The sequence below is a fragment of the Folsomia candida genome, unplaced genomic scaffold (genome assembly GCF_002217175.1).
Source record: "Folsomia candida strain VU population unplaced genomic scaffold, ASM221717v1 Fcan01_Sc004, whole genome shotgun sequence".
NCBI lineage: Eukaryota > Metazoa > Arthropoda > Collembola > Entomobryomorpha > Isotomidae > Folsomia > Folsomia candida.
Window position 1 is genome coordinate 12304009 of NW_019091196.1, and position 18923 is coordinate 12322931.

Genomic DNA, 18923 nt, shown 5'->3' on the forward strand with positions numbered 1-18923 from the left:
ATAGAAACTTTTCTGGTATGAAAAGAGGAAAATAAAGGGATGAACTAAATGTCATTTTATTTTATTACGCAGAGCTCTACTTTCACGAATCTTCTCGTCGCAAAAATATTAATAGTGCAGAGCTCCTCCGCAATGTCAATATTAATACACTTTCTCTCTGGAATTTTGCGGAAATAAAGTTATCGCAGAGTAAAAAAAAAAAAAAAAAAGACGGCAGTGCAGTTGGTTCTTTGCTGTCTTGTCGATTTCCTAGCGCAGCAACACGGCGGCGGCTCAAGGCATAAAATGACATGACACATGTTTTACATCGGAAGATATAGAGATACGACGAAGCAGTCAACCATTAAAATTACGATTCTGAGCACGCCCCACAGATAACGGTCCGGAACCAGCGTCCTTCTTTGAAGAAGAGTAAAGTAAAGTAAAGTTGAATTGTTATGCAAAAGTTTTTGAAAGCAGGGAAATCATAGGTGGATAAATTGAGCGACTATGTAGCGTAAAATAAATCTTCATCATTTTCAAATTACGAAACGGAAATTGAAATACATGTTTCTCATGAAACGTGTACATGTCAAATAATACTCCTCCGCAGATTTGCAATTTTGTGCGAAAAAATCCGGCGGCTCAAGTTGTATGTGCAAAAAAATAGCGAATCGCCATTCTCTGGAGACTGCCTATACAATCAGCCACCTAAATTATATTGCACTCCCGTGAATTGTGCAAGTTGTGTTAATTGCAATTTTGGGAATGAGTATAGCTCCAAAGAAGACAGGACTTGATCTGTTTCCTAAGTTAGCACATCATAACTTCAAATTTCGTATGGGAGTCGTGCCGCACAACGTAAAAAAGATAAAGGGCTACAAGCTGCTGCTGTGCCGGGCTAATGGGCAAAGTTGTATGGCATGAAAGTCAAGCACGAAGGACAAATAAATGAAAGTGAGACGGCTACAGGGTCATGAATGAGAAGAAGCGAGTTAAGGATTATTATTGAGCATGTAGGGCAACTACTACTAAAGTAAGTAACAACTTTTAAAAGTGATTTTTGGTTTAGTCAGAGAGAAGACGGAAAATAAGTGTGTGTTGCCAGCGGCAGTCCCATTATCAAGTAGGAGCAAACATGGTAAGAGGAGAAGGTGCCTAAATGTTGAGAAGTTCTACAGACGAAGTTTCACCCAATCATTTATCTGGCTGGGGAAAGTTGTTAAGAACGTTTTACGTGAAGTCTGCAGGGTTTTTGAGAGATGCAGACTTTTGTAAATTATTAGAAATCTGAGTGAAATCTGTTGTAGTTGAGTTTTGATGAAATCTTTATTGTTTTAAATTTAATCGTTGTACGGTTAGTGTCAAACTGTCAAAAACTATGTAGAAAATACCTTCAAAATAATATTTGACGCTGACTAACGCAAAAATTGCATGGAATTTTGTAAAGCTAAGTATCCAAGTGAGCTTTCCACGCGTGAAATCGACTTCTGTGAAAATTCCACTCGAATTTCACTCGAACGTATCCAGGTTAGCGATGAAAAAGTGGTGGAATTTTACGCGCGTGAAAATTTCACAGAATTGCGAGTGAAAAAGTGATGAAACGGAGGGGTATTATTCCACAGGAATGAAATTGTCGTGAAAAGTCATGCCGCGAGGTTCAATTTTTTTGCAATTCGCCCCTGCTGATTGAGTTTATCTGTACCAACAATATTTACAGTAATTTAATAATTCTGGCTGTTGGTCGTAAAACAATATCCCTGGTCGTAATTTTAAAGAATTTTTGAACAGTTGCTAAGAAATTGTGTATTGTTTAGAGGAATAATTTCCCGTAATTCTCCAACTTTTGTAAATAATGACCTTTGGTGGGGACAAATTTAGAGGCAGAAACCGTACATTTTCTCCGTAATTTTAGAATTTTGTCTCAGTTTAAAATTTACTGGCCACATGCAGCAGCCATTAGAAGTCAATGCGGTTGTATTGTCTCAAAAGATGATCATTAATGCTAATAATGAGAGGAAAAGAGCATTTCGTCCGGATACATGGAAGGATCAAGTCACAAAACAGCGTCGTGCGCGTGGAGCACCTTATATATCGCGTAATAACACTCCACGACCTGGGAAAATTGCTCCAGTGGTACAAAAAAATATTCCTCCGATATTTTAATCATACTCGACTTTAATCATGGCAATATTTAGGGAAAGCCTTGCAATGCCGAGTGTTTCTATCCTGGCTGCTTGATTCCACTACCTGAGAAAATCAAACTCTTTAGAACGTATTATTCTATGGGATCGTACAACTCCCAGCGATCTTTTCTCCTTGCTTTGATAGAACGAGAAATGGTGAATAATTCGAACAACTTTAGGTGAGTTGTAGAATCGTCTACACCAAATATCTCATTGACCATCACTTATTTATGCATCTCGGAATGTTTAGCTATTTTCTACCCGTTAACGGAGCCCGTATTCGAGTTTGCAAGAAAACTTTCATTGACACGTTCAAAGTCACAGACTCCGTAATACAGAATCTGCAGAACAAAAGCAAACAAGGACAAATTATCATAGTTGACGGGAGAGGGAGGCATGAAAACCATCCAGTTACAGAAGATTATGTGTTAACTTTAATTGAGGAGCATATCGATTCATTTCCAAAGCAAGAGAATCATTACAGTAGGGCTCGCCAAGGCCAGTTTTATCTAAGTCCTGACCTAAATGTGGATCGAATGTTCAGACTCTTTGTTGAAGAAAACCCTGCTGTGCCTAATATTGAGAAGAAAGAGACCATCTATCGAAGAGTGTTCAAGCGATCTGGGCTAACTATAGGAGAGCCAAGGACAGACACATGTAAAACCTGCGACCTGCTGAACGTTAGGATCCGTAACAGTGCAACAGCACGATTGCGAGTTGTAGCACAAGATGAGCAACATATTCATCACACAACTTGGGAAATGGCGAAAAATGCAATGGACGAAGATATGAGAACTGCTCGTGACGATCCGACCTACGTTGTCCTTTGTGGTGACATGCAGCAGGTAGATCATTTTCAACATCAGTTTCTCGCTGGTAACTTTTTATAATGATGAATCTGTGTAGGTTTTGTTTTCACCAACGCTCACACACGGAGAAATGTTCTATAAACGACAGTTCAGCACATATAATTACTGCATTTTTAATGGAGCTACTAGTGTCGGAGCAATGTATGTGTGGAACGAGTCAATTGGGAATCGTGGTTCAGATGAAGTAGCGTCATGTCTCCTTCTTTATGTGGAACAGAACTATAATCAGTTGGAGAACGGTCAACAAAGAACTCTCGTCTTTTGGTCAGATAGATGCAGAGGGCAGACAAACAACTTTATGATGATCTGTTTATTTCAATTGCTGATTGCACGACGGATTTTCTCCAGAATTGAACAAAAATTTCTTGTCACTGGACATTCATACCTGCCTTGTGATCAACTTTTTGGCTTAATTGAAAAAGAAAAGAAAAAATCTATCGTTATTGTTCCAACCCAATGGATCGATGTTTTGCGATCTACTAAAATTCCAGGATCAACGCCATTTATTGTTCGCGAAATGAATCAGAATGAACTTATCAGCCTCGAACCCTTGCTAGCTTTAATTCCGCGACCTAATACTTTGCAAATTAGTTCGTATTCTTGGTACATTTTGGATGCTGCCACACCTCATCTCATTCTTTGCAAGCCAAATTTCAACCCAGGATCATTAGGCACTTGGGAAATTTTACGACAAGGAGGCCGCGGACGAATTGTCAATCGACCTGTATGGACCTCTAACGCTATTCAAAACTTGGAATTAAACCGGAAATACGTTGCCCCTCTGCCAATTACAAGAGCCAAATATGACGATTTAATGAGCATGATGGAGCTCGTTGCACCGGAGTTTAGGGAATTTTATCAGAACCTTATTTTTCATTAAGTCGCTTATGTTATCCTTATATCAAAATTGCAGTTGTTTATTTCTTGGTATTAAAAATGCTTCTTATTGCATGTTGGATGCATGATTAATCATACTTTGTCCGCTCAATAATATTTAGAACAATTTGACAAACCATCAATGAAAAAAATATAAAGTACCGCCCATGTCCTGCAATAATTTCTTAGCAACTGCTTAAAAATTATTTAAAATGACGACCAGGGATATTGTTTTACGACCAACAGCCAGAATTAAATAATATGCGTGCATGAGTATTTAGTGAAAATGTGAAAAAAAAGTTTTGACTTTATTTTCTCTATTTATAATATTTATAAATGGTTTCTTGATCAATATTGATGCAGCTGCCAGCACAATAATTTATTCCTCTATTTCAAATTCAATTAAATACACTTGACACAAAATAAACTTTGACTGATTGATTTTGAGATTTTGGAGTTTTGAAAAAGTTGTAGATTTTATGATACAAAACGAAATGAATACCAATTATTAATTTGGAATTTAATAACTGTTGGTGGTGATATTTTGAATAATAAATATGATTTTCGCGGACTATAAGTCCACTTTGAGACATTTTCATCGCACTTTGACCTGGATATGCCGAGATGAAAAATGAAGTGGAAATAGTGGAATTCTCCTTTTCACCGTTGTTTAATTCGTGTGGAATTTCGCATGAATGAAAAAATTTCACTCGAATTTCACTTCTGTGAAATCTCTCACTTGGATACTAGGCTTAACTTTTGCTGTGTTCCATCCTCATATATAACTCGTAGTTGTAAATAGCCTACCAAACGGTCATTGCTGATGAGCACTTACTCGAAGAACCAACCACGCCACGACTAACATATAACTTTTGTGATTTGTGGAAATATATGCTTTTCACATACATGAGCAATTCTCTTAATGGCCTCTGTAACAAAAGAAAGGAAAAGAACAGCAAAAGTGATGCTTCTCCAAACACATCAAGAATCTGGAGTAATCATCGTCTTCTTCACTCGATTGGTTGGTCTTTTTGTGGGAACGATGCAATTAACGAGTTGATGGATTTCAGCTTCCAGCAAATTCACTAGCACGATACATAAATAAACTTGTTTTCTCCTTCGATGAAGGCTAACGTGAAGGGAGGAAGTTGAATAAACTGCTGTTAAGTAGAGTGAACTACGGCACTTTGTAGTTACACAGTAACATACATACATAAATTTCTGAAATAGGTACATATTTCGGATGTAGCAATGGTTCTTAGTATAAAAAGTCTACAGCAGATTATTCAAAATCCAAATAAATACTGAATACACACGAAAGTACACTAGTACTTGACTAGAATTTCTAAATGGATAAAGTTAACGCTTCTCTTTGAAGTTGGAAAATAACTGATATAAATCATGTTAAAAATGCTGGAACTCATTGACATTTATGTGCAAACTATTTACAAACATGAAAATGACACTTGTGTCTTCCTTTAATCGTGAGGTATAAAATGATGGCATATTCGAAGAATACTTTTTGCACAAAAAAAATCAAATTCCTCAAGAAATTATGCAAAGAAATACAAAAAAATTGCACAACAAATATAACAAATATAATTGTATACCTATGATATCACAGAGCTTTTTGCGTGCATCTATGTGCCAGAATATACGATCTCAACAGCCGTTATCTCACCACGATGAAATAATTCCATGAATTTTATGTCCCCCACTTTCACAAAACATTTAGCCATGTTTTGAATCCCTCGGTATCATGCAGGGAACCAGGATATTTGCAAAGTCAACTTTGTTCCTTTGCCAAACCGAACTACATAATAGTACAAAGTCAGGTTGGTTATTGGTATGTATGAAAATCTGAAGCCAAGCCAAGTGGGTGTGTGAGTATACAGCTCATCTCCATCTGAACATGCAATTTCCGACGGCATTTTTTTTGCTTGCCTGGTGCAAAAAGGTGCCAATGGATTGAGAAATGTGAGTAAAATCCTGCTCCCCGTCGCTTTACTTGCTTACGCCTTGCCAAATAAGTTTCATCTCTCCCCACAGAGTGAATTTTCAGCAGTTTCTACGCATTCAAAGCTGTTGTAATCAAATTCATTACGATTGATTCTGAACAGAATAACACGGGCCGAGTCCTTCAGTTGTGGTGGTAGTGAAACTTGAATAAATTGGGTAAATTGATAGAAAGCAAGGAAAGGGTGGAATCTGCTGGGTTTTCGAAGGAGCCTCATCATTAAATTGAGTTACCGGTCACACAGCAGCAGCAAAAGTGGTGGTGCAGAAACAACATTACGTAGTGCTTAATAATGGCACTGCCTGACTGATACGAGATACTTGCCTGAAATTCAATTTTACTAGAACAAGCACTTCCTCTCCAACGATAAAATTTAGATGTGTGGATCCACGAAATCCTTTGATTTCGCCACCAATTTGAATAAATAGCAAGAAATTGCGAGGGAGCGAGTGAAAGGGAAAACTTGAGCTTAACTCGAGTGCACCCATGAAATTTTACTCGCTCTTTATTTCGTGTTTCATATTTAAAATGGGGAATGATTTAGCGATAGAGAAAGTTTTAGACGAGTTAAAAAGTTATCTAAACTTTCGTGCCCACGTTTCACGCTTCGCCTCTGGGAGAAAACTCGGCAAAAATCTTTATCTCGTAAATTACAAGTCATGTTACGTACTACTCCTGGTAAATATTGCTGTTTGAAGGTGTATATATTTATGGGAGGCATTTCTGCTGCTGCTGTTGTTTTCGACGTTCCATCATCATGCGAGAAAGAACCCACTAATTAAGTGCTAGACGTGGCCTTTGTGCAGGTGCATTGTAAGTACACAAACGCGTAATAGAAATGGGAGATTAATTGCGAATTTAAATTCAATAGGACAAAAACACTGCATGAAATCGCGTAGTGAAAGCAGTAATTGCAGATTTGCATGGAATCAGGTTCACTCCCAATTGTTGTATTGTTTTCGGTTATGAATACTGTGGATGGAAAATATGTATTTGAAAAGGAGTTGATTTTCCAGACTGAACGATTTAATGAGTTTTGTGGCATCAATTTATCCCCTAAATTTTTAATAAGGCTAGTATTAATTGGTCTCTAACGGAAAATCCTCTATACCAAGCGACAATAAATTCGTACCTTTTCATACAGTTGACGACATGGTCCCAATGCAATTTGGAAAATGCAAATTTCCCGACTAACACATCCCATTGGAACAACTCGACTAAAACTAATGATATCTATTAAACCTGCAAATCATGAATACAAATTTGTCACAAAGACCAATTTGGTTTCAGCACCATTGGATGTCATCGTATTTAAGCGGTGGGGGAGAAAGTGGAGGAGAATGGTCGTCTCCTCAACCATGCGGAACGATGGATGGATGGACGACGATAATAAAATGAACAAAGCCCCCACCGACGACAAAATGTTACTGCTCCTCTCCCAGTGAAAGCTTTCGTTTCGTCTGATTCCATCCTGAAACGGACCGATTTCGCGAAACCCAATCCGCCCGGATCAAAATTTAATGTCTGCCAAAAGCTTCTACTGCATTAAGTAAACCTGTTGTAAAGCAACCTCTACGGAAATGGTGAGATGCGATCTCTGACAAATATATTTTCCCTGTTAGATACATCGAAATGCGTAGAATTTTATGTGCTTTTCCCACAATAAAATAAAATAACAGCATGCATTCCATAAAGATATTTAACTAGCTTGTCCAGTCGTTATAAATCAAAACAAGGAATATCGCTCATTCATTCCGCTTGGAAGTACATTCATCCCGTCGTAGATAAATAAATTCATGGGTGAATTGAGGCGTATGTATGTAGTATTTTATAGGCAATCACATAATTTATTTGGTGGGTTACCATTTTCTCATAAAATACGACCTACCCATCTAGTGAGTGAGTGGGCAAAGGGGATTATGCTCTGATAATAAGGGTATTAACCGGCTTTATATTTATGGATCGTCGTCGTCGTTCTAACCACCGGCACAAACAAGGTCTGGTCTGCGTTTGACAACAAAAACACGATTTTCACAAAGGAGAAAGTTGTGACAAAAGCGACACCATTGTCTCCGCCGTCGGTATGAATTATGATGAGACTCGTCCCACCCATCACCTTCTTCGCACACATAATCCGATTCAATCCACTTTGACAACAATTCATTAAATGAGGCGGCAATTTTTGTTTTACGAACCGTTTTATGAAAGTGGTCCAAGTAAGTAAGCTGAGAGCTGATTCTCGTTCATGCATATTTTGGTTAGCTAGCCGTCCTCTTCTCTGGTGACTGAATATTACGCAGAGTGCCTGCCGGATTATGGGCTTAACAATAATGACCCTGCTCGATTAAATGGCGTGGACTAGGCGCTTAAATTTATGGAAATAATTAATAAAATGTACTTGAACATTATGGAACTTGTCTCACAAACAAGGTGTTCAATCTCGAATGCATTGACACGGGTTAATTCCGCACTCAATGGTGAAGGCCAAATATCGAGTTCAGTTGGTTCGAACTTCTGCATCTGTTTTTAGCATGTGCCTGCAAACTCGCATGCCTCGACCCAATTAGGAATTTCCTCAAAGTCCTTCCTTCCCATGCTGCATGGCTCGAGTTACGTACCACAAGCAGCTTTTGGTTTTGGTGCGATAAGGTATTATCATTATTATGAAATCAGGCAGGAAACTGGAGAAAGTATCTGAAATGTGTGGACGGAGACAGTCCAACTGGTGCATGCAGTTCATAGATGAACATCATCTCATTAGTGGCAGAAACGAAGGGACTTTCTCCCCTGGAAGGATTCCATTTTCTCTTTAATTTCATCCCATTTCATGAGAAAAGCACATCTAATCTCGCTCCTCTTTTCCTGTTGTGAGGAGGAAAGCAAGGTGAATAAGTAGGCCTCGCACTGCTGGGCAGCGGCCACTAATTTTAATCATTAACACGCTCTTGCCACTTAAATATGGATGACATTTGCATGCATCTCTCTGTTCTGCGTAGAGGTAGGTGCACATCGGGGGAGAAGGTATTATTGTAATTCTTCCAGGAAGGAAAAATCAGTCTCATGAAGAATTCATGATCCTTGGCAAGAACGGAGAATACTCCAGGGACGACTTGTGTTCCTGACTGGGAGCAATTCTTCTCAGAATTAGACAACAAACTAAATTAAATAAAATGTGGAACAGAGAGGTCTGCTACTTTTTAGACAAATATAATTACATTGTATTCGCAGAAAGTAGAGAAAGTATTACGACGGCGAATCCTACCAAAATAATCATAATGTCCATGACCCACTTTTATTTATCTGCACGTTCCAAAGTATCGTTCGATATTTGCAAATAGATTGAAAATTATGGCGAAAACTTATTCTATTCGAGTCGTAATAATTTAATTTTCAGTTCCAGTGATACAATTTGTTTTCAATATTGTTCAACTTTTATATTATTTGTGTATAACTACACTGTTAAAAATCTGGCAGGGTTGCATACATACTCCGTACTGGTATTGATTTGATAATAAATTCCTACCGGACTGGTAGTAGTTTGTTTCTGAGTGGTAAATTTTTCCTTACTACAATATTACTAAATGATAATGCCTGTTATTACCAGAGTTGGTAGAGCCATACATATATATGTACTCCGGTCGGTAATGATTTAATACCAGTTTTCTAAGAGTGCACATACATACTTCTACATTTCTCTCCCCGTCATAACCCACGTGGCGTGCGAGAGAAAGTCAGAATCAGGCTCGCAATGCAATACAGCAGTTCATCTCTGGTGCTCATTAGGGTGAAATTGATATTCGTGTTTACCCAGGAGTAGACTATCTACCACCCAACATATAAAACAAAGTAGGAGTAGTTTTGAGGTGATATTAGATACGCATAATATTGTACTTTGGAGAGAAAGTAGGCGCTATTTACGTCATCAAAAGATCACCAGATCGATTCCCTCCTCGACTGTTGGGTTACTTTCGCAAACTTATCTATTATGTGGACAAGATTGGATTCTGTATTAAATTATGTGACTCTCTGATTCAGTCTCAATTTGATTGCAATTTCTCAATTTCCACGCTAGAATTAATACCTAAATCTGTGTGGGAAGCAAGAGGTGGTGGTGGTGGTAGCAGACCAAGTACTTCCTACGTCCCAAAACTTTGGAGTACAATATTGCTTCGTAAACTATTATCCACGAGTGAGAGGAGGAGATGAATAAAATTTAGTACAATATAAAATTTAGCAAACTTTCACTCTGTTCCTGGACACACAATACAACGTACGTTTTCTCTGCATAACACATCTCCAAACTTTGGAGAACTCGTACCTTCCCATTTTTTTCTAAGACGTGGCGGCTCACATCTAAAAATAAATTGCAAATCAAATCACCTTATCACAATAAACTAAATCTTTTCTCAAGTATTATTTTGATTTGACTTTCACCAATGAGAAAGGGAGCAGGACACGAAGAGGATGCTGCTGAAGGGGAAAATATGTCAGAGAAGAAGAATAAAGTTGATGTGATCGAGGGAATACGTTTTCGAGTCGACTACTTTACTTATCTTTTATTGCTCCGCGAAAAGATATCTGTCGCAGGCCAAATCCCATTTTTCGTATTCTGAAGTAAATCTGATCAAAAGCGAACTGTCAAAGATTTGATTGTTTTGACAATCTTGACACGGCCCTGCTTTCCATTCGAAGAATTCGTGATGGCTGGCAGATGGAAATGAAATTGTGAGAAAAAGTTTCTAGAAAATAACTAAATTTTCTTTTTCATACTTATTTTCATTCAAAGTCCAACTGTCTATTTTTCCTTTCATTTCTTTTTGATTCCTACTTGTTAGTTGCGACAGTTGTTATCACGCTAAATTGCGTTAATGAACGCTATGAAATCATTAATCTGAACAGCATATAGCTAATGAACTCGTCCGTCTAGAATTGGCCTCTCCTCGTTATTACGCAAGTCTGTCAATTTCGCCTTCATAATCGGATTATATTATTTAGCACGAGACGCGAAGCCTTGGATGAATGGGAAGATTTTTTTTATATCCTTCACATAAAAATCCATTTCTTTTCTGTCACCACGCGAGCGGGTGAGAATCATACGAATCTGCTGAATAGTTTTTCACCCAGCTTTCTTCCACGCTTTCACTCGACATGCATGCCAAGTGTGAATGTAATCTGGTTTTCGGGTGGCGTGGCGTGTGGTATTTCTTAGAAAGTGAGGCATACATACAGTTGCGTCGAAAACGGGATATGTATCTGGCTGGGTGGGGGATTGGATGGACGAGTTCGTGTCAGTTCAATGTGAACTTTCTCTTGTGTGACACATGATGCAAGACTGCGAAGTCAAATGGCGGCTGAATGGGACTCAATGATGCAATGAAATAGTTGCAATTTCCTTCGTGGTGATATGAATTCCCAAGGACAATAAATTTCTGCCTGCTGCAAACTAGGTTTTGTCGTATTTTGGTGAATGCTGGGTTGGTTTTGGTTAGATTTGTGCTGGGGTATGGGCTATTTGACGAATATACTTGCTTATATAACCACTTTAGATAGAACGGTATTTCTGCTAATGAAGCAGTGCTTATCAATTTGCTTCGAGTGGTAGTGATGATAGTGGAGTAACTAATCAAGTTGACGACAAAATGATGACGACCAAATGTACAAGGTAATGCTGGTGAGTGAGTGAACCATATTTATTGTGTTGGACGATTAAATCTCCAATTCTACATTATTCCCACCACATAATGGTCCAAATTTGTCGTACATCTGAAGCATTACAGGGACCTTTGGTGAGATAGTTATTGCTGAAAGTTTAATAATTGAGGTCAATTAGACAAAATGTCCTTCTATGATTTTGATGGTAATTGTTATAATTATGATGACGCACCCTGGATTTATGAGGCAATTGTTTGTCCAAGTACTGCTTAAGAGCCCGGTAGAATTTGCCATTGGAGTTGGAAACGATAATTTTGTGGGGGTGGAATTCAGCTGGACAATGACCCAATTTTCGGGGGCTGAGAAACATGTTCCGCAAGGCTTGTAGGTGCTGAAAGAATTCTGGTATTCTGGACCGTATGGGGAAACATAGATGCTGTTGTCTGGAAATTAATACAAAATTAATTATAGCGCAAAAATAAATTGTAGCAAACCAAATGTAGCAAGATGGTGAAACAAGTAATTCCCCCAAAATTATGTGACCACACCCCTTGACCTTGAGGAGGGGTGGTCCAATTGACCCCAAAAGTTGATATCTGGGGTCATATGTATGATGTCACAAGCTGATTTCGACTATCTTGATGCATCTCGTGTTATCCTGCTGGCGGACAGACAGATAGACGGACAGAGAAAGTCTTAATAACGTACCTTCATACATGGTGACTTCCCATCTTTGTTGCGGAAGCCCTTCATCATTTTGAGCAATGCTTCCATAAACGTTGTAAGGACCTGGATCTTCCAAGTAATCCGTGGTAGCGATCACCTGGAGTAGTAAATGTTAATAAAATCAAATATCTATATCTCCACATACTCAAAATAAACTCACCTTGTTATCCAAGGCGCTGACAAATGTAACATTTGGAAACTCAAGCCTGGGTTGCCGTTTAATTTGGGGTGCTCCGTTAGCACCGACCAAAACGCAGAGCACAGCCACGAGTACGGTGGAAAACTCCATTTTTAGTTTCAGTACAACTCTGACAGATCAAATGAAGTATGACGAGCTTCCTTATAAAGGCCAATTTTGCTTACATCACGGTTAAATTTTACATGGCAAATCGATTCAATTATCATCTTATCGCTAATTGAAAATGTTAAATATAGATATTTTTATTACGCAAATAAAGTTATCTTGTTACTCAATTATTGATGAGGTCACAAATATAAAGTCATAAATCTATGCTGCATGCATACCTCGTGTCCAGATAAACTGTGAACAAATCATGAATAATTTATTTTCAAGGGATTTTTTTCCACATTTATTCAACTCTCTGGTCGAAGGTTGTATGTACGTAGTAACATTTTCCTTTATACGCTTGTTGCTTGCATTTACTGTCACAATGCTTGGAATGCAGTCACCGTCTGGCAAAAAAAGAGAGACAGCCGACACAAAAGGAAACTTCTGGTATGATAACATAACATCGTAATATCTGCATTCATACATTTGAGAATTGTGGCTGGCAGTGAAGAAAGTATGTCACAGCGTCCGAGGGAAGAATGCTACTCTTTTTTCTGTCCAAAAGAAATCTTGTTTGATCCACCTTCATAAAATTTTTATGGTGGCCTAAGTGAAGTAGAGTGGAGTCAAGTAGAAGAGAAAGCAGCGGCTTCCTCGTCGTCCCCGTCCATTTCTGCTGAACGTGAAATTGCACAATGTAATCTTAAAGAATGCACGAGAAGGTTGAGGAGGAGCATAAATTTCAACTTGTTCTTATGAGTTTTGGAGGGATGACTGCATAGAGTGACGTTAATAAAGAAAGAGGTTGATGGATTCTTTGTAAATTGAAACAATCATGCTGACCTATTGCTTGAGCGATTCAAGTTAAAAATTAGAGGGTTGTTTAGCTTAAAAATCACTTTTAGCCAGGGTCAAGGTCAGGGCTTATGTATCCGTCACGGTTGTCTGTTTGTCTGTTTGTCTGATTACGGTAGTAAAATTTATCCAATCGACTTGAAATTTTGCACAGACGTAGAATATGCAAAATTAGGAATTAAGTGCAAAGATTGAATCATGAGCAAAATATTTGGAAAAGTTGTAGTGGCCGTACCCATACCTCAATTATTAGCAACATGACTCGGGCTAAATACATCTGCATTGTAGGCTTTATACACAAAAAACTAAATTCCTGCAACTTGTAGCATACACATCCTTTTTACAACTCATCATTCCATTGATTTACCATTCTCAATTTCAGAAATGACTCCGAAATGAAGGAAATCGACAAATACAAGTCCAACCAACGGCCACCACCACCACCACCACACCCAAGAACTCTACATGATCCAATTCACTCCGTTTTCGCACGGAAATAAGTGCCATGCAGTTAAACGACCCTTCTCCCACCCTTCAAAGGCCGCTCCTTCCCCTCGCAAATGTGAGGACTTGCACCAACTTTACTTTCGAAATTGAACCTTTTCTCTACGTCAACTTCACGCCGACAAGAAAAAACGAGCCGTGCCGTTGCGAGCGTGAAAGTGTTTCTGGTTATGATAATCTCCACCCCACGACGACACAGACACAACACAACGACCGCCACCAGTGCTCATCAACATGGCGAAAGTCGAGAAGGATTACACCATTCACCACCACCAAACTCATTTCCGGACTTGAGAAGAAAAGTGACTACACGAAATATTCCGGGGTGGAATTGAGATTTCTGAGATAGCAAAGAAGAAGAAGAAAAGTGCAAAGTGCAGACGTTTTTTTGGTCGTGGCGAAATAAATAAAGTGCCACTTGGCGAAAAAACTATAAAAATATTAAGTGACTTTTTGAACAAGTATTACAGCAGCAGTCCTCGTGCTACAAATTAGAATAATGTTGCTCCCCACCACGTCCTGCATCCTCCCCTTGTTGATCGCTTCGTGTGCCTTGTTCCCAACGCTGGGTCGCGTGGAGGCCACCACCATCCACCACGCCCACCACAAGAAGAGTGGTCCAGATCATGGCAAAGATATGGACAAACAGAGCAGCAGCATGATGGAGGACTATGAGGACATGTCGACTTCTTCAACCCCGTCGCCCCCACTCCCCGAACCGATGGAACTAGTTTATCAAAAAGTTCAGATTGGACAGCCAGTATTTGCACCACTAAAGTATGAAAAACATTGTAGAAATTAGTAGAAATTGAAAAAGGTGGCAGAGTTTTTATGAGTAATTTGATATGTGTAATTTCAGCATAAGTATGGATTTGAGCGAGAAAGCGGCTCTAGACTTACTCATAACGAATAGTAGATATGACAGGAGAAGTATGCCGCCAAGTTTGGGTACAAGATTGATTATACTTTCACCATGCTTTCACCTGATCTAAATATGCGATGACGCCACCGGTCTCGCTACGATTTTGGTGAAACCACGCTAATTATGTAGCCTTAAATAACGTTTAAGGATTTTTCATAATGCTCAGTTTAAACGAAATTATGATGAAATCCGTAAGAGAGAATTTGGATTTTTCTAGCTCTAGATGGAATAATCATAATTTCGTTTAAACTGAGCATTATGAAAAATTCTCAAACATGTTTACTTATGTAAAGCTACATATGTAATTCGTGTGGTTTCATCAAAATAGGAGCGAAACCGCTGGTGCCATCGTATTATAAATATGCAATTCGAAAATTGCCTTTTTTTAAAAAACTTGCAGTCCCATTGGACGTAAATGTCAGTGTGTTACTGTTAACACTCGCATCTCCGGATGAAAGCAGCTTGGTCAGTATAGATATTTACAAAAATTAACACAATTATTAATGCATATAATTGATCTAAATTATTTTTCGCTTCGAAACGTGCAGAAATACGAAGTGGAATTCCTTATGAACATGGTTTGGGTTGATAGCCGGTTGAAATACAATATTACGAATACAACCTCTGTGAACCTGACCTACTCTGCGGACAGCTACGAAGCTATTCCGATGAGAGCTAATCCACGAAGAAGAGATTACCTCGACGCCCTCCACCATTTTCCAAAAGTGTGGATTCCGGATGTGTACTTTGTCAAACATGGCGATTTCAGAAGTGGGTGGCGGATTCAATTTAAAATTAAAATGTGTTTAATTATAAACCAATTTAAAAATGCTCTCGTTCTGTCGCAGTGAATTTGGACCCGAATCATATTGCCCTCCGCTTGCACCCCAATGGCACAGTTGCTTTCACTACAAGGTTATTTCAGTTTTAAATTCATAATTGATTTAAGGTCAGGATTTAACTTTAAAAATTTTAACTCTTAACTGTTTTCAATATAATTCAGACGCCACTTAATACTCTCGTGTCAAGGGGAGCTGGGAATATTTCCGTTTGACGATCCTCAATGTTCATGGAATTTAAGTGATCTTTATATTTCACCTCATCTTTCATCCTCCATTCCTTGATTTTATCCATTTTAAATTAGTAATAAAAAATATGTATTAATAAAAAAATGTTTTTCCTTTTCTATTTCAGATTGAGTCAAGTAAATCAAACTTCTTCACTACTTGACCTTACTTTTTCGAATCAGTAAAAAATCTCGCAATTCACGTATTCACATAAAGTTTCATAATAATTTTGAGAAAAGTACTTAAAACCTACTGCCAACTCTGCAAAAACTCCTATTCTTTCAATTGTCATGTACATTTCTCATGTATATTTCGCCAAACTGAATCTATTTATCAAGTCGCCAACAATTTTCTCTTTGTGCGTTGCCAAAAAATAGATACAGATCATAGAACATGGACATCTTTCTTTCAAGTTGGTTTTATGGCTGCGAAGTTTTTAATGCGCAACAAACCTGCTGGAATTTCTTCCACTCTTAACGCTCGCCATTTCCACCTTTTATCCATTCGACAACAAAACCAACCACAGATTATTTATGAGATTCTTCTTATTTTTCCTCTCAACCTCTATTTCGTCTCTTATTTTTATTGCAGTTTCCAACGAACGGGACGCACTCGAGGTTAACTAAACATTAAGTAAATATCTACTTTCTACGACATAAATTTACCATAATTATTATTTCCATTTCAGTTCAAGTGGCACACGGACACAGGGATTTTAAGGAAATCACCAAACTTATCCTTTCTCAACGCCTACTTGGCAAAGAATGAGACGACATATTGTAATAGCTCACATTGGCGGGGTGAGTTGAGTTCAGAGTCGTTACGTGGTCATAATATGTACGAAATAATAATAACTTTCCCAATAAAAGCTAAAATAATGCTCCAAGTTTTTTATATTTATGAATAACAGCGATAAAAATAAATTGTTCCATAAATTATGAAGAAGAAAAAAGAGCAGGCAAAAAAAAATTTTCGGCCTTGCTACATAAAAAGAAACGAGAGAGTGATGTAACGAAACGATGGTGGGGCGAGGTTCCTTGGGATTAAATAAACTACGCAGAGGAGGAAAAAAACGAGTTAAATACACATTGAAAAAAACGAGGTTATCATTACTGAAGAATAGTTACTGTTGCACAACAGCCCAATTTTTTAGGGCACGAAAAGCTTTAAATTTTAGAGTAGATTATCTTCCAGAGAATCGATACCACACGTTGACTGTAAAACCTCCAAACAGTAATAAATCTGTTTGACTCGTTCCAAATAAATTATATTGCCTTCAACCTCCTGACTTTTGCTCTATTCAATGAATGGAATGAAAGTGTGAGAGAAAGAAACTGGTTCAAACGGGAAAAAAGTGGGTGAAAGCAGGAAATGGGGAGTCAACCTGGAGAAAAGTGTTCACCTGCTGGTTACATAAGTTCTTCGGCACCTTTTGCTTTATTGTGCAAAATCCGGCCAAAAACATGGTGGCAGAGTAGTTCACTTATCTAGGTAGGTAAATTCTGCAGAAAACTTAATAATTGACCTTGGAGAAAGTTGGCCTCCTTTTATTGCTGATATTAAGTCAGATAAATTCTTTATGTCTAATTTATTGTACGACTGACAAAAAGAAAGTTGTAAAAAAGAGATGGTAAAGATTTTCCTATAGATCAACGAGATGATAAGCTCAAGTGAAACCTGATTTATATCTGGATTAACGTAGCAATCAAATATTTGTCTCTAAAAAGAACCAATTCATTTGATTCCTGGATATAAAATCAAGGTGAGACTGAGATTTGGACGGGATAAGATAAGAGATTGGTATTTCGCAAAATTGCCAATTTAGCGAAAATCGGTTTTTGATATGTATCCATATTTTTTTGCTTCGAAACCCGACACGTTACCTCACATCATAGATTTATTGGAAGCTTCCTGCGCTAAAAGTTACATTTGCGCGACAAATGAAGCCCACCAGCCATGATAGTCGTAAATTACGGCCCGTGATTTACCAGGAGTCTAGTTCAAACCAGTTTATGCTATTTCTACGACAGCCGCAAGGTAGATGTGCAGATTAATGGCTCGTAAAATAAACGTTGTCGTGAGTGGTGGTGGTGAAAGTGGCGACATTCGGAGAAAGTTTATCACACCAGGCGTAGCAAACGACGACATTCGTACGTACGGACACACACGTAGGCGATTTTACATAATAAATGAACAGAGAGAAAGCAAAGAGAAAGTCGTGTAAGGTTTGTGGTTAATTAAGACATTTTCCGCTCCATCTCCATACATTCCTCGGCCCTAATTAGATTTCAGTAATTAATGCGTTGTATAAACTCTTCGGTGCATTGCTTAATGATGACAAAGGAATCTAATATTATGCACAAACCACAAATTTGGTTCCATTATCGCCTCGTATGTCACTCTACGTCAACAGATTCTATTAGTGTGGGACCTCTGTGTACCTAATGTGATGACTTTAAACGTGTATTTCTGTAATCCCAATTTAGGAAACTATAGTTGTCTCGGGGTTCAACTTACTTTCAACCGGGACCGAGGTTTGATTTTTCTCTTTTATTTTTATAATGATTAAATCATAGTTCAATACATGCTAACAGTAAGTAATTTTTTATTTTTTATTGACGACTAGCCTATTACTTCACGACCGTTTTTATTCCTGACATCATCTTGGTGACATCCAGCTTCATCACATTCTGGTTGGAATGGAATGCCGTGCCCGCCAGAATCATGCTTGGCGTCACCACCATGCTCAATTTCTTCACGACTAGGTAAGAGCTTAAATAATTAGATTAATTTACATATATTGCACTTGAGATGAAAAAGCTTGTCATTACTTAATTACGATTAAACTTTGTATTTCCAGCAATACATTTAGATCGACTCTTCCTGTCGTGTCCAATCTAACGGCGATGAATATATGGGATGGATTTAGCATGTTTTTTATATATGCGCAAGTGCCTCTCATCTTAAAATGTTTTGTAGCG

General features: G+C 38.2%; 2 protein-coding genes across 13 annotated transcripts in view; one reads left to right on the forward strand and one right to left on the reverse strand.

Annotated features, from left to right (window-relative positions):
• LOC110849178 (glutamate-gated chloride channel alpha) overlaps window positions 1–18923 on the forward strand; it is a 33342-nt gene that overhangs the window by 10845 nt on the left and 3574 nt on the right. For 11 of the 12 annotated variants that reach the window (XR_004834604.1, XR_004834603.1, XR_004834605.1 and 8 more), the window contains 12 exons: window positions 13832–14730; window positions 14813–14901; window positions 15276–15340; window positions 15424–15646; window positions 15724–15790; window positions 15879–15951; window positions 16070–16079; window positions 16534–16559; window positions 16631–16742; window positions 18429–18476; window positions 18569–18707; window positions 18803–18889. Coding sequence is in view for 9 of the 12 variants with exons in the window: in XM_035850791.1 (XP_035706684.1) it covers window positions 14453–14730; window positions 14813–14901; window positions 15276–15340; window positions 15424–15646; window positions 15724–15790; window positions 15879–15951; window positions 16070–16079; window positions 16534–16559; window positions 16631–16742; window positions 18429–18476; window positions 18569–18707; window positions 18803–18889 (1217 nt within the window). In the remaining 3 variants the exon portion in view is untranslated. Of the gene's footprint in view, window positions 1–7217; window positions 7511–13831; window positions 14731–14812; window positions 14902–15275; window positions 15341–15423; window positions 15647–15723; window positions 15791–15878; window positions 15952–16069; window positions 16080–16533; window positions 16560–16630; window positions 16743–18428; window positions 18477–18568; window positions 18708–18802; window positions 18890–18923 lie in introns of all 12 variants that reach the window. The other variant, XM_035850795.1, reaches the window with a different exon arrangement.
• On the reverse strand, window positions 11591–12630 carry LOC110849555. Its single transcript, XM_022096975.2, has 4 exons — window positions 12466–12630; window positions 12288–12402; window positions 11812–12022; window positions 11591–11728 (listed from the first exon to the last, which is right to left on the reverse strand). Exons 1-4 carry the CDS (start codon window positions 12592–12594, stop codon window positions 11653–11655), a joined length of 531 nt encoding a protein of 176 aa, XP_021952667.1. The 5' UTR covers window positions 12595–12630; the 3' UTR covers window positions 11591–11652.